The 24,040-nt window shown below is 45.6% G+C and overlaps 1 protein-coding gene across 1 annotated transcript in view; it reads right to left on the bottom strand.

The window, feature by feature from the left end:
- Positions 1-6,353: 6,353 nt before the first annotated feature.
- LOC111954482 (1-phosphatidylinositol 4,5-bisphosphate phosphodiesterase beta-1) overlaps positions 6,354-24,040 on the bottom strand; it is a 110,316-nt gene continuing 92,629 nt past the window's right edge. The window contains 1 exon segment of the mRNA XM_070435850.1: positions 6,354-8,995. Within this exon segment, the coding sequence (XP_070291951.1) occupies positions 8,774-8,995 (222 nt within the window). The 3' untranslated portion in view covers positions 6,354-8,773.

The following is a 24,040-nucleotide window of genomic DNA, read 5'->3' on the forward strand; positions in this document are numbered from 1 at the left end:
CACTTAGTATGACTGAGCTGCCCTGTGCCAGTAGGACTGATTCACTCGACAGTGGCAATAGTGTGGCCCTAGCAGGGTTACTTCTGTACACTTTGATGAAATCAGAACTCTATGGAATGTCTTGGAGTGGTATAACACAAAGATAATAGTGGTCTTCAAATGGCTGACAAATTGTCTAAGTGGCAGGAAACGACTGCCCAGTCACGTGACTGATTCCAGTGATAATGGTCCTTCAGCGTGATGTTCTGATAACACACGTGCACACGAGTCGTTCCGCAGATCTCACTGGCCATAGCAGGAAGTGCTGCTTGTCGTTATACACAGCAGTCTATCATAACCCTACACAATCATGCACGCACACACATACACAGACACACAGTCATTGTTCCTCTCCCGTAAATTCTCTCCATTCGACTGTCCTAGTGTGTTTCATTAAAAACCTATTTATCCGACACCTCTTGTCCCCGCAGCAGATGGACAGACGGCAGTCGGTGTTCCTTGGAGTTTGGACTCTATGTGTGTATATGTGTGTGTGTGTGTGCGTGTTTGGACTGGAGGGAACGGAAAGGCATCAGTGTTTACATAACCTCTGGAATCATATTAAAAACCATGACCCACCCCTTCCGCCTCCAGCCCAGCTTAGCCCAGCGCAGCACGGGGTTAATTAGCTGTCTCCGTGGTCCCTGGAATGTTTCGGACGTTTCTGTGTGTGTGTGTGTGTGTGTGTGTACACCTGTGCAAGATTACCTGCATGGTCTACCTCTGAATTTGAATCACAATACATGGATGTAGTCATAGCCGTGTGAGGTATGGGTGCTGAGGGTGCAGCCCCTGGTAAATCGATAAATAAATGTGATCAAAAATAGAACTATAATTCCCTTTTTATCTCTGCAGAATTAGGGAACTAGGCCTTTATAACTCCTGTATGAGCGGAGAAAAATACTCCTCTGCACCCGCGTAATTACTAGTGGAGGCTGGTGGGAGGAGCTATAGGAGGACGGGCTCATTGTGATGGCTGGAATGGAATCAATGGAACGGAGTTAAACATGGTTTCCATATGTTTGATGTGTTCGATACCGTTCCATTAATTCCATTCCAGCCATTACAATGAGCCCGTCCTCCTATAGCTCCTCCCACCAGCCTTCACTGGTAATTACAGTGCAGTATGCTACACGAACACAGATGCTTGTTTGTTTATTTGGATTCCCATTCACTTTTCCAGAAGCAGCAGCTACTCTTCCTGGGGTCCCCAAAAAAACACAAAACATGACAAGTWACAAAACACTGGTACGCTGAAAGACGAGGAAAGTCGCAGACATTTTAAATACAACATTACAACAACAAAAAATAATACAAACAATACAACAGCAAAAATAATGTGTGTGTTAGAGTGTGTCTGTGTTAGTGATGCGTGGGTTGATTTATAACCCTCAGTCCCCGCGGGCGGGTTTAGGGTCATTAAGTCTTTTGTGGATGAAGGATGGGTGGGTGGCCGGCGGGTTGAATAAAGAGTAAACAGTACACCAACAAATCCACAAATGTATCATTCTTGTGCAATTTATGTCTATAGCCTATATTGTGTTTTTTCTTTCATTATTTTTTTGTCTATCTGGCATTAGTGCATAAGCCTAAGCTTTAGGGTCTAAACTGTTTGCGTGCCAAATAGCCTACACGCCAATCGCCAAATGCTTTTGGGAACGGGCAGAAAGAATAAGGTCAATGTCGAAGTTTAATTCAATAAGAGAAGAGATGCGAAATGAAGAGTTGAAAATAGAGAGAAGGGTGGGCCAGAAAAGTATTGTTTGGGAAAGATTTGGTGAAGTGGTAAAAGATGATGATAGCAGTGCCGGCGATGTAATGTGTGATGATTATGAGGCGCTGTACAAATTTAACAGTCACAAGACGGGGATTTCAAATAGGCCTATGGCACGTCAAGGGAACTGTAGCCTACTGTTCAGATGGGTTAGATAGAAACTGAAGTTTGGACACTAACTGTAGGCCTAAAACCTCTCACATATCCTTAATATTAACTCCTGCAGAATTAAGCATTTCTTGCAGTGAAATTATACACCAAATGTAAATATTGCATCGGGAACAGGAGTGGAGAAATAGGATTGAATTCGTTCAGCAAATTCTGAGAATGTTGACTGCGCAGTTAGGGACCATCTGTAAAGGTGCGGTGTTTATCAGCATCATAAAAGCTGATTGTATTTCAAACACAGAAAATATCATTTTCACAGCCTTCTATTTCCTTGCAACTGGTCAAACTGATGTCATTTGGACATTTTGCACAGAAGATTTTTCCAGTTTTATTTTTTCTTCTATTTTCTCCACAGTCCCTAAACGTCTTTACACCTCGAAAAGAAGCAGAGATGACAGAGAAAACTAGATTGAAGCATTCATTTCATTCTATCGATTTCTAACATTATTCTCCTAGGGCAACATATAATGACAGAAGAGAAGCTGCGTGTATCTACACTGAACAAATGTATTAAATGCAACATGTAAAGTGTTGGTCCCATGTTTCGTGAGCTGAAATATGAGATCGAATAAATGTTTCATATGCACAAAAAAGCTTATTTCTGTAAAATGTTCTGCACAAATGTGTTTTCATCCCTGTTAGTGAGCATTTCTCCTTTGCCAAGTTAATCCATCCACCTGAGAGGTGTGGTATATCAAAAAGCTGAATAAACAGCATGATCATTACACAAGTGCACCTCGGCTGGGGACAATAAAAGGCCACTCTAAAATGTGCAGTTTTATCACACAACCTCCAACATTGTTTTAGAGAATTTGTATGTCCAACCGGTACAGTATGTTCAACCGGCCTCACAAACGCAGACCACATGTAGCCACGCCAGCCCGGGACATCAAGCTTCTTCACCACCGGGACCGTCTGAGACCAGCCACCCGGACAGCTGATGAAACTGTGGGTTTGCACAACCAAAGAATTTCTGCACAAATTTTAAGAAATTGTCTCATGGAAGCTCATCTGCAAGCTCATCGTCCTCACCAGGGTCTTGACCTGACTGCAGTTCAGCGTCATAACCAACTTCAGTGGGCAAATGCTCACCTTCGATGGCCACTGGCACACTGGAGAAGTGTGCTCTTCACGGATGGATCCCGGTTTCAACTGTCCCGGGCAGATGGCAGACAGCCTGTATGGCGTCGTGTGGGCGAGCAGTTTGCTGACCTCAACGTTGTGAACAGAGTGCCCCATGGTGGGTTATGGTAGGTGCAGGCATAAGCTATGGACAACAAACACAATTGCATTTTATCATTGACAATTTTAATGCACAGAGATACCGCGACGAGATCCTGAGGCCCATTGTCATGCCATTCATCTGCCACCATCACCTCATGTTTCAGCATGATAATGCACGGCCCCGTGTCTCAAGGATCTGTAGACAATTCCTGGAAGCTGAAAATGTCCCAGTTCTTCCATGGCCTGCATACTCACCAGATTGAGCACGTTTGGGATGCTCTGGATCGACGTGTACGACAGCATGTTCCAGTTTACTTAAGTACTTTACACCACTATATAATACTGTGCGTTGCTGTGAATTCGAATTGGACTTGGGGACTGTGAAGAGACCCCTGGTGGGATGTCTTGTGGGGTACGTATGGGTGTCTGAGCTGAAGTTATTTGATTATGCAGATCATTTGGAATTTCCAGTTAAGCAGTTAATCTCTCTTCCATCCTCAACCAGGAAAGACTGCCGTGCATGTTGTTGATGTTAGTTATGTGTGTGCAGTTAAGCGCAAGGCGTGCTGCTCTGTTCTGAGCCAGCTGCAGCTTTGCTCAGTCTTTCTTTGCTATACCATATCTTTGGACAGTAATCACGTTGGGACAAGACCAGTAGATTTTAGTGTCAAAAACGCAGAACATCTTTTTATAACAGACATACCCGTCCCCATCCTCACAACAACTCAATATGACTTGACCATGGTAATTGACCATCCAATGTTATACCTAGGAGTTTAGCTTCCTCAACTTGCTCAATGGTCACATCCTTTATGCACAACTCCAGCTGAGGTTTAGGTCTTAACCTCTTACAGACCACAGTAGTCACATTCTTGGAAGTCCATTGTCTGCCATTTCAGTACCCACACACACACACACGCACGTACGCACAGACAGATACACACACACACTACCTCTTCAGTATGTAGCCACATACTTCACGTAATAGTACATCATCCGCTGAGTGAACAAAACATTAGGAACACCTGCTCTTTCCATGACTTATACTGACCAGGTGAATCCAGGTGAAAGCTATGATCCCTTATTGATGTCACTTGTTGAATCCACTTCAATCAGTGTAGATGAAGGGGAGGAGACAGGTTAAAGAAGGATTTTTAAGCCGTGAGACAATAGAGACATGGATTGTGTGTGTGTGTGCCATTGAGAGGGTGAATGGGAAAGACTAAATACACTGCTCAAAAAAATAAAGGGAACACTTAAACAACACAATGTAACTCCAAGTCAATCACACTTCTGTGAAATCAAACTGTCCACTTAGGAAGCAACACTGATTGACAATACATTTCACATGCTGTTGTGCAAATGGAATAGACAAAAGGTGGAAATTATAGGCAATTAGCAAGAACACCCCAAAAAAGGAGTGATTCTGCAGGTGGTGACCACAGACTACTTCTCAGTTCCTATGCTTCCTGGCTGATGTTTTGGTCACTTTGAATGCTGGCGGTGCTCTCACTCTAGTGGTAGCATGAGACGGAGTCTACAACCCACACAAGTGGCTCAGGTAGTGCAGTTCATCAGGATAGCACATCAATGCGAGCTGTGGCAAAAAAGGTTTGCTGTGTCTGTCAGCGTAGTGTCCAGAGCATGGAGCGCTACCAGGAGACAGGCCAGTACATCAGGAGACATGGAGGAGGCCGTAGGAGGGCACAACCCAGCAGCAGGACCGCTACTCCGCCTTTGTGCAAGGAGGTGCACTGCCAGCGCCCTGCAAAATGACCTCCAGCAGGCCACAAATGTGCATGTGTCTGCTCAAACGGTCAGAAACAGACTCCATGAGGGTGGTATGAGGGCCCGACGTCCACAGGTGGGGGTTGTGCTTACAGCCACACCGTGCACGACGTTTGGCATTTGCCAGAGAACACCAGGATTGGCAAATTCGCCACTGGCGCCCTGTGCTCTTCAAGATGATAGCAGGTTCACACTGAGCACATGAGCCCATGTGACAGACGTGACAGAGTCTGGAGACGCCGTGGAGAACGTTCTGCTGCCTGCAACATCCTCCAGCATGACCGGTTTGGCGATGGGTCAGTCATGGTGTGGGGTGGCATTTCTTTGTGGGGCCGCACAGCCCTCCATGTGCTCGCCAGAGGTAGCCTGACTGCCATTAGGTACCGAGATGAGATCCTCAGACCCTTTGTGAGACCATATGCTGACACATGCACATTTGTGGCCTGCTGGAGGTCATTTTGCAGGGCGCTGGCAGTGCACCTCCTTGCACAAAGGCGGAGGTAGCGGTCCTGCTGCTGGGTTGTTGCCCTCCTACGGCCTCCTCCATGTCTCCTGATGTACTGGCCTGTCTCCTGGTAGCGCCTCCATGCTCTGGACACTACGCTGACAGACACAGCAAACCTTTTTTTGCCACAGCTCGCATTGATGTGCTATCCTGGATGAACTGCACTACCTGAGCCACTTGTGTGGGTTGTAGACTCCGTCTCATGCTACCACTAGAGTGAGAGCACCGCCAGCATTCAAAAGTGACCAAAACATCAGCCAGGAAGCATAGGAACTGAGAAGTGGTCTGTGGTCACCACCTGCAGAATCACTCCTTTTTTGGGGGTGTCTTGCTAATTGCCTATAATTTCCACCTTTTGTCTATTCCATTTGCACAACAGCATGTGAAATGTATTGTCAATCAGTGTTGCTTCCTAAGTGGACAGTTTGATTTCACAGAAGTGTGATTGACTTGGAGTTACATTGTGTTGTTTAAGTGTTCCCTTTATTTTTTGGAGCAGTGTATTTAAGTGCCTTTGAATGGGGTATGGTAGTAGGTGCCAGGCGCACCGGTTTGTGTCGAGAACTGCAAAGCTGCTGGGTTTTTCACGCTCAACAGTTTCCCGCGTGTGTCAAGAATGAAGAATGAACCACCCAAAGGACATCCAGTCAACTTGACACAAAAGTGTTGTACACTCAGTGTGACCCTGACTTAGTGGATGTTCTTGGAAAGGATTCAGAACAATAAGGGGAGCCTAGTAAGGGGACAGTGGAGGAAGCAAAGCTGTAAGCAGCACAGTGAACCTGCTTTACCTGCATAGGAGGAAAAACATCTATCATAGTATTACTGGGAACTACAAATTAACAAAGACAAGTGTTCACTTCAGCAATGTACAATAGCCACATTTATTAATCACAAGCAGATTCCCTTTACACTTCTATACTATGATCATCATCGTTATCGTCTCAATGTTTTTCCTTTACGTCATACACACATTTACAACAACAAAAATGCATACACTTAGGTTGATGAACAGAAACAAGTGGTTCAAGACAAAATAAAAATACATGTCTAGCATTATTGTCTTTTTAAAGGAGCCACTTCTCAAAATACTCTTCATCATCGCAAGTGTTTTTTACTCAGTAGTGGCACCGTGCTTAAAGTGCCCACAGTCGATCCAATAACAGACAGCTTCGTATAATACAATGGCAACGTACACAAAGATGCATTTCACACATTCGACATCAAAACAAGGCCAACCTATTCAAAAAGGCACAGGACTCTCACATCAATAAGAACCGTATTTTATAGAAACCAAGTTATACTTGTTTATACTTTATAACGTGATCCTTCACTTTAAAACGGATTCAAGTTAATCAATTGAAATAAGTATTCCGACAGCAGACGTGACACATCAAAGTGGTGTATGTATGGCCCTGTACAGGTTGGAAAGTCCTAAACTTTGTCCCGGGTCTTTGACTGACAGTTTAGTTTAGTATGATGTCACATATCAAAGGATGAATGGACCAATAGTGTACGAGCTCCTGTTAGGGGCGGTTTTCTCAATATTTTACATGGACATGAAATGACCAAAGGTTTGGCTTTAGAAATAGTTCAAATCTACCATGTTGCAAACATTATCTGTGGTGACTGTCTTGGGCAGTAAGTACTTACATTTATATTGCCAAAGGAAAACCATTGAATAAACATTTGGGACATGTATTGATCATAAAACTACGTTTAGGGTATAAATGCTGTAAAGGCCTGGGACATCATTTTAGTGTCTTATGTTAATGGTTCAAGTGTGTGTGTGTGTGTGTCAACAATTTCAGTCTTTGGTAAGGGGCAGTGATATAGTCTTTTTTTCATTTTATCTCATACCAACACAAGTAGCTCATCACTAGTACTGTACAAACAATGTCATCTCATCAATCGTTACATATTTACAGTTTCAGTTTGATTTCAAATCATTAGGGTCGGGTTAGTGATCTGCTGTACAAGAGGACAGAGAAATGTACATTTTACATTTACGTTACGTCTTTTCTGCTACAGTAACATTTACAATAGTTCAACAGCATGCAGATACATGATTTACTCTCCCTCATCACCCTCATCACCCTCCCTCCATCCCTCATCACCCTCCCTCCATCCCTCATCACCCTCCCTCCATCCCTCATCACCCTCCCATCCATTTCTCCTCTCTCCGCACCCCCCACGGCACCCCCCACCATAAACAATCTAAACGCTAACGTGTCAAAAACATTACAAAAATGAAAAAAATAAAACTATAAAATAAGTACGTCTCGGCCAGGCCAATATTATATCTTACAAAGCAAAATAGGACAACAATAGTATTAAAACAAGGTAGCAGCAACAGAGTAGACTTACTTTTGTGAGGACGAAATAAAACCACCAAGCCTCCAGTGCTTGGTGGCTACAAAAGAATAGAAGAGTTAGCTCTGTAGAAAGCCTTCGGTGCAAAATATACACGAGGAGCCATTCGTACTTTTCAATAAAGAAAATAAAGGCTGTGTCCACAGTGGTTGGACAGGAAGTTGAAATTGACTTGCTATGCCTGGACTTTATTTGGGGCTTGCAAATGCAATCACGTTACATTGCAGTGCCATTGTAGGTTACAAATTCAACATTGCCTTGGTCTTAACCAATGTCATATTAATGCTACTCGTAATTATTCTCTAAGTGCACGGTGAAATCAAAACATTGGCACCACTGACTGACCTACACTATAGTCAGCATTGTGAGAACGCCATCTAACACCTAATACGTTGTCTTGTTTAAAAAGTAGGAACACATTTAAAAACATTTTTCAAAAAAGGAAATGATTCTGTCTGTGCAATGGTTCAAGTATGTAACTTAGTTCCTGCGCATAGTTAGTGGCGAGTCACACATACACGTATCCTGTGGTTGCACCGCTCCGAAGCAAAACAACAAAACACACATACAAATACAAAACAAGTATTTACATATCTGATTAGAACAACAGAGTAGGTACTCCCTATTACTGGTCCAGGGTCAGATATTGTTTAACCCCCCTACTGGTTCAGGTTAGGAGTGAGCGCAGGGTAATCTGTCCCTAGAATGGCAATTTTCACCTCGAGCCAGAACGACCAACCAGAACTGTCCAATTCAGAGGAAGGGGAGGGTTTAGTCTCTAATGATGTTTCGTCTCTAAAGCCTATTCCCTATATAGTGCACTACTTTTGGACAGTCTTATATGAGGCTCCGGCCAAAAGTACTGCACTATATAGGGAAAAGGGTGTCATTTCAGATTTGTCTTAAAGGGGTGTGTCAAACACTCTTTCCGACGAGTCTTCTGTGTCATCCTCTGACTGTGACGCTTTGTGGTTGAGCCTCTCGGTCGTCGAGGAGACAGACAGGTTGCCAAGGGTACTGTCGTCGCTAAGCTTGGCCTTGCTGCTGTCCTGGACAAACTCCTGGATCTCTAGGGGCAACCGTCTGAACTTGTCCTGGTACTCCTGGTCCAGCTCGGTCTGCAGCTATTGGGAGAGAAGAGAACAAAGTGTGGTTCTACAACAGAACCAAATAGAACCACAGAACAAACCGTAGCAAGAGAACTACAGCTACAAAGAGAACTGGTCCTAGTCCACCTCTCTACAGCTATAGGAAGAAGAGAGGACAGAGAATGGGTCTATAAGCAGCAATAGGGAGGACAAACGGTATGGGTCTACAGAACCAACAGAGTGGGCCTACATCATTATATACTGAACTTGTCCTTGTTACCCCATGTACTCTGTAACTGAAGAGGAGAAAATAATATGGTGTCATTGACTAGTGATGACTGATATGGACCAGCTGAGTCGATGTAACCGGTCAACAGGTTCTCTTCAGTTACATTTCCTCTACCTCAATTAGTAATAAAGTTACTGAGCTCCCTGCCTTCTGACAGACAGACTGAGTGTCAGAGAGAGAGAGAGAGAGAGAGTGATACAGTCTGTTTTCTCCCAGGCATAGCCGCCGCTAATGATTACAGATGACAGGATTGTATTCATTCTGATCCAATAATTGCTTTAATGCTGATTTCTCTGTTTAACTACCCTGCTGCGTCCCAGGGGAGGGCCATAATTAAAGGAGAGCAGCAAAGATGAACCACATCACAATCTAAGAGCCTAAGAAAACAGCCCAACCCCTGCTCAGGTAATTCTCCCCATTCCCACTATTTCAGAGAGTTATCATCGTACTGCTACAGACATCCATATTCACAAGGGTATTGTTAGTGATAATATGTTAGCTCTGTTACAGTTAGCCCAATTCGGAAGCCCACTGTGGTAAGTTTGTCCAGTGCCTTTTTTTTCAAATACCACAAATATGGAAACTGCATAGACGGCTTGGGGTGTCAACGTACAGTACGAAGTTTGATGTTAAACATGGACCTTCTTTATATGTGGGTGCATGACACGAGCTCGGATATTATGGTCCTCACAGAGACTTGGCTAAATGGCTCGATCCTGGATAAGGACATTGACATTGCTGATAACAGACTGAAAAGAAATTGGGAGAGGTGGCTATGTATGTGAAATCAACTCGTGGCTTCACGTTCTCTAAATATCACTATCCCCACAAAACATGTGTCCATAAACCAAAATACACATTTATCTGGGATTTACCACCTGACTCTGTAGCCGATTGGCAGATTTTCAGGCAATTAAGAAACAGATGCACTTCCTCAATCAAGAAAGCTAAATCTCAGACTCTGCTGGTGATCCGTCTCAATTTTGGAAAACAGTTAACGCACAGAAGAGAGGAAATTCCTTTCCTGCATAAGCAAGTTGTCAGACTGACATCATTACGGAGAAAAATTAGATAAATGTTTTTATCTCGGCAGGCTATTTATTTGAAAGAAATAGTGGTTTAATTGACCCTGTGCGAGATAGTCGACTGCCTGCCCCTCTTATAGCCTCCAGTTGGCTCTATGGAAGTTCTGTCAACTTCTAGTGAATCTTTGTTTTCTTTTCAACAACTTTCTACCTGTGATGTTAAAAAAAATGATGTTGATGTTCCAAAAAATCCACTGGGGCTGATTTGCTTGATCCTTTCTTGCTGCAGCTTTCTGCTCATCTGATTACAGAATCTTTAACACATTTTTTAAGGGTGCACTATGCAGAAATCGCTCCGCCATTTTCTGGTTGCTAAAATCCTAATAGTTTGCCTACTTTCAGTTTATGTGACAAAACAAGCAAGTATAGTGTAGAGAATCATTGTACCATCTAAACCGCTGTGAAATATATTTTCCATAACCAAAAATATTGTATTTTCAGCTTTTTGAAGCTGGTGTAGAAAACCTAAAGTAAAAGACTCAAAAATTAAACTTAAGAACGGGAACCATAGAAATAGAGCACATAGAACATATAATAGAAATACCGCTTCTTAGACTTGCTTTCAACGAGAATGACAGATCTTTAACTAACATTTCTATGTCACATATTGCAGCTTTAACCTTACAATTATTTCTGGTACCATCCCGAGGGTCTGGAAGGCAGCCAATATACTTCCCCTTCACAATGTTGGTGACCTGTGTGACCTAAATAATTATCGCCCCAAACTCTCTTGCCTACTCGAACTTAGATCCTTTTAAAACTACGAAATGTATTCTATATGTACACCAGTCAGGATTCAGACAAGGTCATAGCACCATATTTGCTGCTTCTTTGGTTGGAAATTATGTTCTTAATGGCCCAGTGCCGTCAAAAGCATAATTTCCCTGTGTTTTATATACACTATATGACCAAAAGAATATGGACACCAACTCGTCGAACATCTCATTCCAAAATCATGGGCATTAATATGGAGTTGGTCCCCGCTTTACTGCTATAATAGCCTCCAGTCTTCTGGGAAGGCTTTCCACTAGTGGTTGGAACATTGCTGCGGGGACTTACTTCCATTCAGCCACAAGAGCATTAGTGAGGTCGGGCACTGATGTTGGGCGATTAGGCCTGGCTCACAGTCGGCATTCCAATTCATCCCAAATGTATTCAATGGGGTTGAGGTTAGGGCTCTGTGCAAGCCAGTCAAGTTCTTCCACACCGATCTCGACAAACCATTTCTGTATGGACCTCGCTTTGTGCACGGAGGCATTATCATGCTAAAACAGGAAAGGGCCTTCCCCAAACTATTGCCACAAAGTTGGAAGCACAGAATCGTGTAGAATGTCATTCTATGCTGTAGCATTAAGATTTCCCTTCACTGGAACTAAGGGGCCTAGCCCGAACTATGAAAAACAGCCCCAGACCATTATTCCCCCTCCACCGAACTTTACAGTTGGCACTATGCATTGAGACAGGTAGCTTTCTACTTGCATCGGCTAAACCCAGATTTGTCCGTCGGACTGCCAGATGGTGAAGTGTGACTCATCACTCCAGAGAAAGCGTTTCCAGCCAACGCATGGCATTGCGCATGGTGATCTTAGGCTTGTGTATGGCAGTTTTTGTGCTGACGTTGCTTCCAGAGGCGGTTTGGAACTCGGGAGTGAAGGTTGCAACCAAGGACAGGCGATTTTTACACGATACGCGCTTCAGCACTCGCCGGTCCCGTTCTGTGAGCTTGTGTGGCCTACCACTTCACGGCTGAGCCGTTGTTGCTCCTAGACATTTTCACTTCACAATAACAGCACTTACAGTTGACCGGGGCAGCTCTAGTGGGGCAGAAATTTGTCAAACTGACTTGTTGGAAAGGTGGCATCCTATGACGGTGCCACGTTGAAAGTCACTGTGCTCTTCAGTAAGGCCATTCTACTGCCAATGTTTGTCTATGGAGAGTGCATGGCTGTGTGCTCGATTTTATACACCTGTCGGCAACGGGTGTGACTGAAATAGCAGGAAATAGCAGAAACCACTAATTTGAAGGGGTATCCACCTACTGGGGGAAGCATTGGAGTCATCATGATGCAGCATCCCTGTGGGTCGCTTTCAACACTTTGTAAAGTCCATGCCCCAACGAATTGAGGCTGTTCTGAGGGCAAAATGGGGTGGGGGGGGGGGGGGGGGGGGTGTTGGGGTGCAACTCAATATTAGAAAGGTGTTCCTATTGTTTGGTATACTCAGTGTATTTGTTAGTCATTTTGAAGCTGCAAAAGTTGTCTACTCTAATGTTGAGGTGATTCTTTGTCTCTCATGTATTTAGTTCTAGGCTATAGGCTATATTAAGATTCATATCTAAGAGCCATCCAAGCCATGTGCTAATGATCATATATTTAGATTCAACTAACTGTTGTAGTTTTTGGTTCCTCTGCATTTTTAAACATTTTGTTTTCAAATGACTTCAAATATTATTTGGTTTTCTAAAAGAGGTATTCAATATCATTTAAATATCAAATAAAAAAATTGCTGCCTTTTAGTTTAAACTACCTTGAGTATTTGAAAAGTTGGTCTTTTCAAATAAACGACAAAATAAGTGTTTTCTGCACAGGTCTGTTCAGGACATATCATTGCACGGCCCTCCTTGAAGTCTCGTCGATCGATTCGTTGATCTTTTTGTCTGTATAGCCTTCTTGCATAAACTTCTGCCATACCTTACCCTTATTGTTAACCTTCAGAAGTATGTTACCAGACCGGACTCGGGGATGTCTTACTCTGGAGAGCCCTTCAATGTCCACTGAGTTAGGTAACTCTGCTTCAAGTTTTTATGCGCCTCTCATGTGGAATGATCTCCTTAAAGTTGGTGAATTTGGTGCTTGTAGTGCAATTCAGGCAGGATGCTCGAGAACCTTTTTACTGAAGAATGTGTTTGTTTTTCGTGTATAGTGTTTGCTTTTCGTGTATAGTGTTTGCTTGTCGTGTATTGTGTCTGCTTGTCGTGTATTGTGTCTGCTTGTCGTGTATTGTGTCTGCTTGTCGTGTATTGTGTAATTGATGTGTATATAGATATGTACAGTACGATTGTTGTTTATTGATGTGTTGTTTATGGATGCGTTTGACAGGTCTTAAATGTAAATACAAATGTGTTCTTAATTGGCTTACCTGTATAAATAAAGGTAAACATTTTTAAAAGGACCATGTCAGAATCTAAGCGATCAACTGAGGCTCGTCAGCGTTACATGAGATCGAAAAGAAAAAAAAGGCTGATTTGAATAACTCTGATCTTACAGCGGTGGACTCGCGCCAAAAAAAACACGATTTTTGTAGGATTACTTACTCATCAAAACAACCCTACGATTAATGTATCGCCAAATGACTTGTGGGCTAATGGTCAGGACTATGGCTGTCTTTGTGGGTAATACACCTTTTATACACAATCAAACTATTGTGAAGTGATCCAATATTAATTAACCTCAGTCCCTCCAATCCAAGGAGTCATTCTTGAGAGTGGGGCTATTCAAATCCAAAAATGTGTGTACAGAGAAGCCTCCAGGTGTTAAGAGACACTTGTGTGAGACACAGGCATGGACGGATGAAGACTGTCCCACTGGCGGACTGGGGAGAGGAGCAGAGATGGATGAAGATTGTCCAACTTGGAATTGGAGTGAGGAAAGGAGAGAGGGCTGTATGGAGGAGAGGAATGAAGTCAATCACATAGACTAGAGGACAGGTGAGGTGAGAAAGAGAGGTGATTACCCCTCCACACATCCGCCCATGGACTCTTCAGGACCAAGGAGGACCACTTGTCCTTCCCGACATTCAGTCCTGTCCGTGCACTTGACTTTCCCTCCATTAAGTCTCCACCTGACCCAAACAGATTCTGACACATCTTTCTGATTCCACTCCTCCTCACGTAGGACAAGCTGTCCTCAATGACTGACCTGCCTAATGACAGAACCAGCCTCTGTACCATGGAAATAATACATTTAATCATCTACGTCCTAAATGGCACCCTATTCCCTACATAGAGCACTACATTTGATCAGTCCTAAATGTAGTGGACTAAGTATACCAAACATTAGGAACACTTTGCAATATCAGAACAGCCTCAATGGACTCTACAAGGTGTCGAAAGCATTCCACAGGGATGCTGGCCCATGTTGACTCCAATGCTTCCCACAGTTGTGTCAACTTGGCTGGATGTCTTTTGGGTGGTGAACCATTCTTGATACGCACGGGAAACTGTTGAGCGTGAAAAACCCAGCAGCGTTGTAGTTCTTGACACACTTAAGCTGGTGCTCCGGCACCTACTACCATACCCCGTTTTTTGTCTTGCCCATTCACCCTCTGAATGGCACACGTACACAATCCATGTCTCAATTGTCTCAATGCTTAAAAATCCTTCTTTAACCTGTCTCCTCCCCTTCATCTACACTGATTGAAGTGGATTTAACAAGTGACATCAATAAGGGATCATAGCTTCACCTGGATTCACCTGGATTCACCTTGTCAGTCTATGTCATGGAAAGAGCAGGTGTTATTGATGTTTCGATTACTTAGTGTATAGGGAAAAGGGAGCAAATTAGGACGCAACCCATATCTTATCATCATGCATCACACATTGGTTAAAAACAAACACACCCTCTACCTACTAGACACATAAATACGTGAAGATGAGATGCTTTCATGTAACTTGTGATGTGAAGCTGAAGGCAGTTCTCCATTACCTGGGACGGGGAAGTTCTATTCTAATTAGTCTCCCCTTACTCTTTCGCTAACCGAGCTTGAAGTGGTGTCTGGTCTGATTGGACCACCTTTTCTAAGGTGTGTGTTGGTCCCATTCTTACAGAGCCTAAGGTGATCTCTTCCCTGATCTGACCACCCCCCAAGGTGACCTTCCAGGAAGAGTGTTTTGCCAGATGGCGAAAGACGCTTCGCTCTGCAGCCCATCTCCTCCCCTCTGCTGACCGACTTATGAAGGGACAGTCTGCCGCACGCATGCGAGAGTGAGAGATAGATTGTGTACTGTGTATGTGTGTTTGTATGTGTGTTTGTATGTGTGTGTGAGAGAAAGGGAGCGAGAGTATGTGTGGTTTGCTGTCCCCCTGCAAGCCATAGGCCCTGGGGTCCTTTGATTAAAGCTGTCATCTCTCTCTTAGCTCGGATGGTTTCTAGGTATGTGTTAAAAAAAAAGGTGGGGTGGAGCAGGAGGGTGTGAGGTGAAATGGGGTGGGTGGCCGGAAGTCAATGGTTCATGGGTGTGTGTGTGTGTACGTGAGAGAGTGTGTTCAAGAGTGTGTTCAAGTGTGTTCATTGCCATCGGGGATGCCTGTGCGTGTGTGTCGGTTGTGGACAGGGTGTGTGTGTGTGTCGGTTGGGGGACAGGGTGGTGTGTGTGTGTTGTCGGTTGGGGGGACAGGGTGTGTGTAAATGTTGGAGACAGGTTGTGTATCAGGACGAGGTGTGTGGGTTGGGACAGGGGTGTGTGTGTGTGTGTGTGTGTTTGTGTACAGGGTGTGTGTGTGTGTGTCGGTTGGGGACAGGGGTGGTGTGTGTGTGTGTGTGTGTGTGTCGGTTGGGGACAGGGTGTGTGTAAATGTTGGAGACAGGTTGTGTTGATCAAGGACGAGGTGTGTGTTGTGTACAGGGTGTGTGTGTGTTGTGTACAGGGTGTGTGTGTGTTGTGTTGTGTACAGGGTGTGTGTGTGTGTGTTGTGTACAGGGTGTGACGAACACCACACCTCGTTATCACCTGGGGGAGGAGTGACAGCTGAGGTAATTAAAAGTCACAGGGATGGAGTGATGAGGGAGGAGAGGAGGATGGAAGGACGGAGAGGAGGAGCAGATGGAGCTAGCAGGGTCTCTTTCTTTCTGTCGCTTTCTGTCAGTCCCCATTTCTTCTCCCACCCCTCTCAATGCGGCATCTAACACGGTGGAGAGCTGAGCCTCCTCCAACAGTGCTGTCTAATAGAAGGTCTCATCAGGTGTCCGGATCTGACTGAGCAACCTCAACTACCCTTCAGAGACCAGCGCAGTGTTTGTGTGTGTGGTTTCCGCTTGGACCCAAACGAGCATTTAAATACGGTACCTCCTCAGAAGACCCATCATCTGTCAAAACACACACACACACACTCACTTCTGCCTTTCTTAAAATACTATACTGGATGACTTTCACCATCTGTCCTCATTCTGAGGCGCCATCGAGGGAAGCGGTGTGTGTGTGTGTGTGTGTGTGTGTCGGAGGGCCTCGGAACTAAATTCGGTTCCAAATGAATGTGTGGCTTCTTGTCACTCTCAGTACTAGAGCTAGTAAGACAGGTTACATAACAGCAGAACTCAACATGTATTACATTGGTGGCGAAGCCTACTCCGGGTCTGCAGGCTTTTACTCCAGCCCTACACACTCAAGGTCCCAGGGAGCAGCTGATTAGTAGAATCAGGTGTGTTAGATTAGGGCTGGAACAAAACCCTGCGGGAGGGGAGCTGTCCAGGAGGATGTTTGGCCACCAGTGATGACATCCAGCATTAAGGATTCAGAATCCACCTGTGTCCCTCAGCCCTGCCGGGTCTCAGCATAACTCTGAGAGCTACTTACGGGTCTGCATCCCAAACGGCAACCCTTTCCCTACATAGTGCACTACTTACGACCAGGGCCCACAGGGTGCACTTAATAAGGAAGAAGGATCCATTTGAAAGCTGCCTGGCAGTCTTCAGGTACTGTAACATGGTTTAGGTACAGCAGAACCCAGTCCATTTTCAACCCTAGCAGTTCCAACCCACTCCTGTGACATATGCCACACTGTGTGTGTTTGTCCCTTCCTGTACTAGATATGTCCAAACACGGTCCAATTGGGCTCTCCGTGACCAGGAGGTGAACGAGGGGTCACCACTCTGAAATGTGCTGTCTGAGGGTTTGTTTCAGCAACATTTGCATTCTTTCCAGTGGTCCACAGGAGAGGCATAATGAAGGAGAGAGAGAGAGATGGGCTTTATGAATAGTTTATTTGTATGTGTTGGGCTTTAGCCAAGATTATTCTTTACAGAGTCAAGTATATTTGTCCAGGACTCAATTATTCCTTGACTAGAGAATGGACAGGTCTCTCCTCCATCTCCCCCCCATCCTATTCTTTCTATTCCTCTCTCACTCCCTCTAATGTTTTTTATTCTTTTCTTATAGTAATGCTGATATATAGAGCTGGCTCATTGTGACAAAGTGGAACTATTAAACAGTGATGTAGAGGGGAGGGTTTCCAGCAGGACAACAAGAGATGTGAAACCTTTCAAGACACCTTCATTAGTCAACACAGACACACACACGCGCGCACACATCCTGCCAATTCAGCCTCAGAGGGTGACCACCATGGTTTGAGCTTAAACAGCAGCCCTGTCATCCAACACCGCAGGCAGGCAGGAGTGTAACCTGGCACGCAACACACACACATGCAGACATACTCACACACACACAAACACACGTGGACACAAAAGTGTGACAAAAGGACTTCGTTTCACTGCATCCGTTTTCCTCTGGGAGTAACAATGTTCCCTGTGGGCAGAGTGTGTGTGTGTGTGTGTTGTGTTGTGTGTGTGTTGTGTGCATTATTGATGTGACCCTATGGAGTGGAGAGAGGAGCAGACCAAAGGCAGTGATGAGGGAAGCCATGACCTCCCACAGTCTGAAAGAGAGGGGAGAGGGAGGGAGAGGGAAGGAGGGGAAGAATGAGGAAGAGAAAGAGTGGGATAAAGGGGGAGAGTAGAGAGAGAGAGAGAGGGAGGAAGGAATCACTGTTTTCCAAATAAAGGGTCTTTCTCTGTTTTTGTGTCCAGAATCAAGAGCAACAGCCAGATCCATTTTGGCCATAATAAGCCTCTGGACATTTTCTCTCTCATTTTCCCTCTCTCTCATGTTCCCTCATTTTAATTCTCTCTCTCTCTCATTGTCTCTCTCATTCTCTGTCCTCTCTCTCTCCATCTGTCTATCCTCCCTCTCTCTCCATCTGTCTATCCCTCCCTCTCTCTCTCCGTCTATCCCTCCTCTCCTCTCTCGTCTATCACCTCCTCTCTCTCCTCCGTCTATCCTCTCTTCCCTCCTCTATCTCTCTTCCATCTGCGTTATCCCTCTCTCCTCTCCGTCTATCCCTCCCTCTCTCCTATCCTTCCGTGTCATCCCTCCCTCTCTCTCTCCGTCTATCCCTCCCTCTCTCTCCGTCTATCCCTCCCTCTCTCTCTCCGTCTATTCCTCCCTCCTCTCTCCGTCTATTCTCTCCCCTCTCTCTCCTCTATCCCTCCTCTCTCTCTCCGTCTATCCCTCCCTCCTCTCTCTGTCTATCCCTCCCCTCCTCTCTCTCTCCGTCTATCCTCCCTCTCTCTCTCCGTCTATCTCATCTCCTCTCCGCTCCTCCCTCTTCTCTCTCCGTCTATTCCTCCCTCTCTCTCTCCGTCTATCCCTCCCTCTCTCTCTCTCCGTCTATCCCTCCTCTCTCTCTCTCTCCGTCTTATCCCTCCCTCCCTCTCTCTCTCTCTCCGTCTTTCGCCTCTCGCCTTTCTCTTGCTCTTCTCCGTCTATCCTCCTCTCTCCTCTTCCGTCTATCCTCCCTCTCTCTCTCTCCCGTCTATCCTCCTCCCTCTCTCTCTCCCGTCTATCCCTCCTCTCTCTCTCTCTCCGTCTACTCCCTCCCTCTCTCTCTCTCCGCCTCTATCCCTCCCCTCTCTCTCTCTCCTTCTATCCTCCCTCTCTCTCTTCGTCTATCCCTCCTCTCTCTCTCTCCGTCTATCCCTCCCTCTCTCTTCTCCGTCTATCCCTCCTCTCTCTCTCTCCGTCGTATCCCTCCCTCTCTCTCTCTCCGTCTATCCCTCCCTCTCTCTCTCTCCGTCTATCCCTCCCTCTCTCTCTCCGTCTATCCCTCCTCTCTTCTCCGTCTATCCTCCTCTCTCTCTCTCCGTCTATCCCCTCTCTCTCTCTCTCCTCTATCCCTCCCTCTCTCTCTCTCCGTCTATCCCTTCCCTCTCTCTCTCTCTCCGTCTATCTTTCCTCCCTCTCTCTCTCTCCGTCTATCCCTCCCTCTCTCTCTCTCCGTCTATCCCTCCCTCTCTCTCTCTCCGTCTATCCCTCTCTCCCTCTCTCTCTCCGTCTATCCCTCCCTCTCTCTCTCCGTCTATCCCTCCCTCTCCTCTCTCCGTCTATCCCTCCCTCTCTCTCTCCGTCTATCCCCTCCCTCTCTCTCTCCGTCTATCCTCCCTCGCTCCCGTCTATCCCTCCCTCTCCTCTCTCGCCGTCTATCCCTCCCTCTCTCTCTCTCGCCGTCTATCCCTCCCTCTCTCGTCCATCCCTCCCTCTTCTCTCTCCGTCTATCCTCCCTCTCTCTCTCGCCGTCTATCCCTCCCTCTCTCTCTCTCCGTCTATCCCTCCTCTCTCTCTCCGTCTATCCCTCCTCTCTCGTCTATCCCTCCTCTCTCTGTCTATCCCTCCCTCTCTCTCTCCATCTATCCCTCCTCTCTCTCCATCTATCCCTCCCTCTCTCTCCATCTATCCCTCCCTCTCTCCCATCTTTATCCCTCCTCCTTCTCCATCTATCCCTCCCTCTCTCTCCATCTATCCCCTCCCTCTCTCTCCATCTATCCCTCCCTCTCTCTCCATCTATCCCTCCTTTCCTCACTCATGTCTCTTCCTCCTCCCTCCCTCTCCCTATTCTCTCTTTGTGTTTCTCTCTCTCTCGTCTTTCTACAGGCCACCACCAGGCAGTCACTATCCCTGGGTTGCGTCATTCAGGCTCCAAATGAACAGATGCAGAGAGAGTCGTGGATAGAAGATGACGGGAGGGGTGTGTTTGGGGGGGGGGGGGTGTAGAATGAGTGTTTCCATGACTACACAGGGCTCCGGTGTGTTTGCATCACGGACCAAACACTGTGTGCGTTTGTGTGTGTGTGCGTCACTGTGTGTGTGTGTGTGTGACGGTGAGTGTGTGTGGTAGAGAAAAAGTGTACGTGAGAGTGTTACAGTAATGGCTCCTGCACTCGGGGATGCCACCATTTTCTGTTGCCTGCTCTGAAAAGGATGAGGGGCTATCTGCCTCCACACACATACACCCCACACTCACACTACATTTGTCTCCCGGTGCGCACACGTGTACGACACACGTGACGTATACACTTCTCTCCCCAGTCGTCTCACATCCTGTGTGAGCAAGTGGTGAGAACAGAACAATGGTATTGTAGGTGTGAATGGCATTTCACCTGTCTAGGCTAGCTACACAGTCAAGTAGGAGGACAACTGGTGCAGCGTGTAGGTGTAGGGTAACAGAGATGACTGTCCAGGTGAATCAGACCCAGAGTTCCCAATGACATTCCTATCTCTTAGTCATTCAGCAGACCCTCTTAGCCAGAGTGACCTACAATTAGGGAAGGGAAGACTACCACATAGCATGATTCTCCCAGGTAAAACCTTGACATATGACCTATAATTACTTACAATATGAGTTAAATAGTTTACAAAATAATTCAATATGTTCAAAAGCTGCTTTTCTGTTTTGGAATGGTGTGGGAGTATCACAACAGAATGGTGTTGGCGTATACCGGTCATTAAGACAATTAAGACACGCTGATTGGCCAGCTCATTCTCCTCTAGACCGCTGATTGGCCAGCTCATCCTCCTCAGGAGTACGACATAATACTCTATGATGAAATAGCTATCTTTTTCTCCCTTAAACGGTCTGTTTGAGATACAAGTTTGAGGTGGGGTCTTTGAAGTGTTTTTTTCTCTCCAATTTATGCTTTGGCCACAAATATGAGTATAGGAGTCAATAACATTATTTGGGTATGAATTAACAGAATATGAACTTTTTAAAAGTGATTATTTCACTGGACAGTTAGCTACTTTAAGATAATCTGATCGACAATGGTAGGTCTTTGAGAGTGATGTTGAAGGTGTGTGTGTGTGTGTGTGTGCGCTCAATCAGCGTCTACCGTGCTGTGGGTGTGAAGCCATTTTGATTAGAACATTAGCAGGACACCATCACCTGAATGCACACCCACTGAGAGTGACGACAGACAAGACAGAGGACACGCGCTCGCTCTCCCTCCTCCTCCTCCTCCTCTCCATCCCCTACTCCCTCCCACACACTCTCTCTCTCCCTCCTTCTCTTCCTCTCCATCACCTATTCTCACACACCCTCTCTCTCCATCAGCTATTCCCTCTCACACACTCTCTCTCCCTCCCTCTCCATCAGCTATTCCCTCTCACACCCTCTCTCTCCCTCCCTCTCCATCAGCTATTCCCTCTCACACACCCTCTCTCTCCCTCCCTCTCCATCAGCTATTCCCTCTCACACACACACTCTCTCTCCCTCCCTCTCCATCAGCTATTCCCTCACACACACACTCTCTCTCCCTCCCTGCGCATACCGACTCCATATCTCTCTCTTTCCCCATTTTCTCTCTCTCTCCCCCTCTCTTCTGACAGATAGCCGTATGGCCTAGGCAACACACAAGTTGAAATAATGGAACACATGCTGACATTTGAAGACCAGCCACTCAGCCTGGCAGATTCCTCCATGTAAAACAACTGACCCTCCATTGGAACAATGGCTTAAGAGTTCTGCGTCTTCAGACACACAGTAAACGGGTTAGAAGCTATAACATTCATTTCGGCCAGACGGATACAGTAGCAAATAGGTTGAGTTAAAACTGGACATGGAACATAAGTGGTTATTTGGGTAAACTGGCCTGGGTAGCATCTATTTCCTTCTGCACAGCGGGATAGCAGCTGGCCTGACACACACACACACACACAGCCGTGAGGTAGCGTAGCGTGGTGCTAACCCGGGCGGGCGGTCGCAGTGAGATGTGAGGGTCTCCACAGACCAGGGATGGTTATAGCGGTCCATTAGCGGCTCCTCTGAGCCCAGAGGAGAAATCTGGGTCAGAACTGTGTGTGTGTGAGAGAGAGAGAGTGTGTCTACATATGTCTGTGAAAATGTGTGTGCATGTGTGTGAGTGTGTGTCTTCATATTAGCCCTATCCTGGTTAGTCATGCCCTGCTCCATTAGCCCTTCATGGAACTCTCACTTCACTTCATCCTCACTCTCTTTTTCTACTCCTCTTCCCTCTACAAACATGTGTCAGTGGTAACACATTACGTATGACTCAGATGGTGTACAAGATGAGAGAGAATTGTCATAATATCTGGGCTGGGGGATTCAGAGTGTGATATAAGGAGAGGCTACGACAGGAAACGGGGGGAGAATATGACATCCTCACAAGCCGTACGCTTACACGCCCACACGCCCACCGTGGAATAATGAGGAGGATCTGCTACCGTAGGAAGGTGGCTGACTCTAAAGACAGCTTTACAGCCAAGACAGTATAACTGTGCCAAGCTTTTGAGAAAAGCACTATACATTGTTTCGAGTATGACTTTCCCATAGTCATCGTCCCTGTGCTGCACTAGTAAGTAAAAACATCCGCCATGTCCCCCCACCCCCACCCCACCCCCTCTAACATGTCCAACGCATATCACATTTTCATATATCCAAGTATATCTCAACTCCACGATACCGCGTCCACCGGAGTTGAGGGCAACTTGGAGTGAACCTCCGACTTCTTCAAAATGTAAGTTCTTAAACCCCTACCGTGCTCCTATGTTTGTTCTCTGTTGTGGGCCTTGCTGTTCACTGAAGTCCATACTTTTATAAAACGTCAATCAAATACAACTGCCGACTGTTTCCTCGTTGCTGTTGCTCGAAGATTGCAGTCGGTGGTTGTATTTTATGAAAAAGTATGGATTTCAAACAAAGGCACGCAACAACAGAGGACAAACACCGAGTGTGAGTGTACCAAACCTTAGGAACACCTTCCTAATATTGAGTTGCACCCCCCCCTTTTAGCCTCAGAAGGTGTCGAAAGTGTTCCACGGGGATGCTGGCCCATGTTGACTCTAATGCTTTCCACAGTTGTGTCAAGTTGGCTGGATGTCCTTTGGGTGGTGGACCATTCTTGAGACACACAGGAAACTGTTGAGGGTGAAAAATCCATCAGCGTTGTAGTTCTTGACACAAACTGGTGCGCCTGGCACCTACTACCACACCCTGTTCAAAGGCACTTAAATATTCTGTCTTGAGGATTCACCCACCGAATGGCACACATACACAATCCATCTCAATTGCCTCAAGGCTTAAAAGGTCCTTCTTTACCTGTCTCCTCCCCTTCATTTACACTGATTTGAAGTGGATTTAACAAGTGACATCAATACGGGATCATAGCTTTCACCTGGATTAACCTTGTCAGCCTATGTCATAGAAAGAGCAGGTATTCTTATTGTTTTGTATACTCAGTGTATGTACACAGTAAAGGTTAAAGAATTGAAAAAAAATTTAAGTATTGACTTCACAGCAACTTGTGGTATCGTGGAGTTGAGATATACAGTGTATTCGGAAATTATTCAGACACCTTCCCCTTTTTACACATTTTGTTACGTTACAGCCTTATTCTACAATGGATTCAATAAATGTTTTCCCCTCATCAATCTACACACAATACCCCATAATGACAAAGTAAAAGCTGTTTAATTGTTTTTGCAACTTTATGATAATAAAAAAAACTGAAATACCTTATTTACATTAGTATTTAGACCCTTAGGCTATGAAACTCGGAATTGAGCTCAGGTGCATCCTGTTTCCATTGATCATCTTTGTGATGCTCCAAAAGGCACCTAAAGGACTTTCAGACCATGAGAAACAA

The sequence above is a fragment of the Salvelinus sp. IW2-2015 genome, linkage group LG28, assembly GCF_002910315.2.
Source record: "Salvelinus sp. IW2-2015 linkage group LG28, ASM291031v2, whole genome shotgun sequence".
NCBI lineage: Eukaryota > Metazoa > Chordata > Actinopteri > Salmoniformes > Salmonidae > Salvelinus > Salvelinus sp. IW2-2015.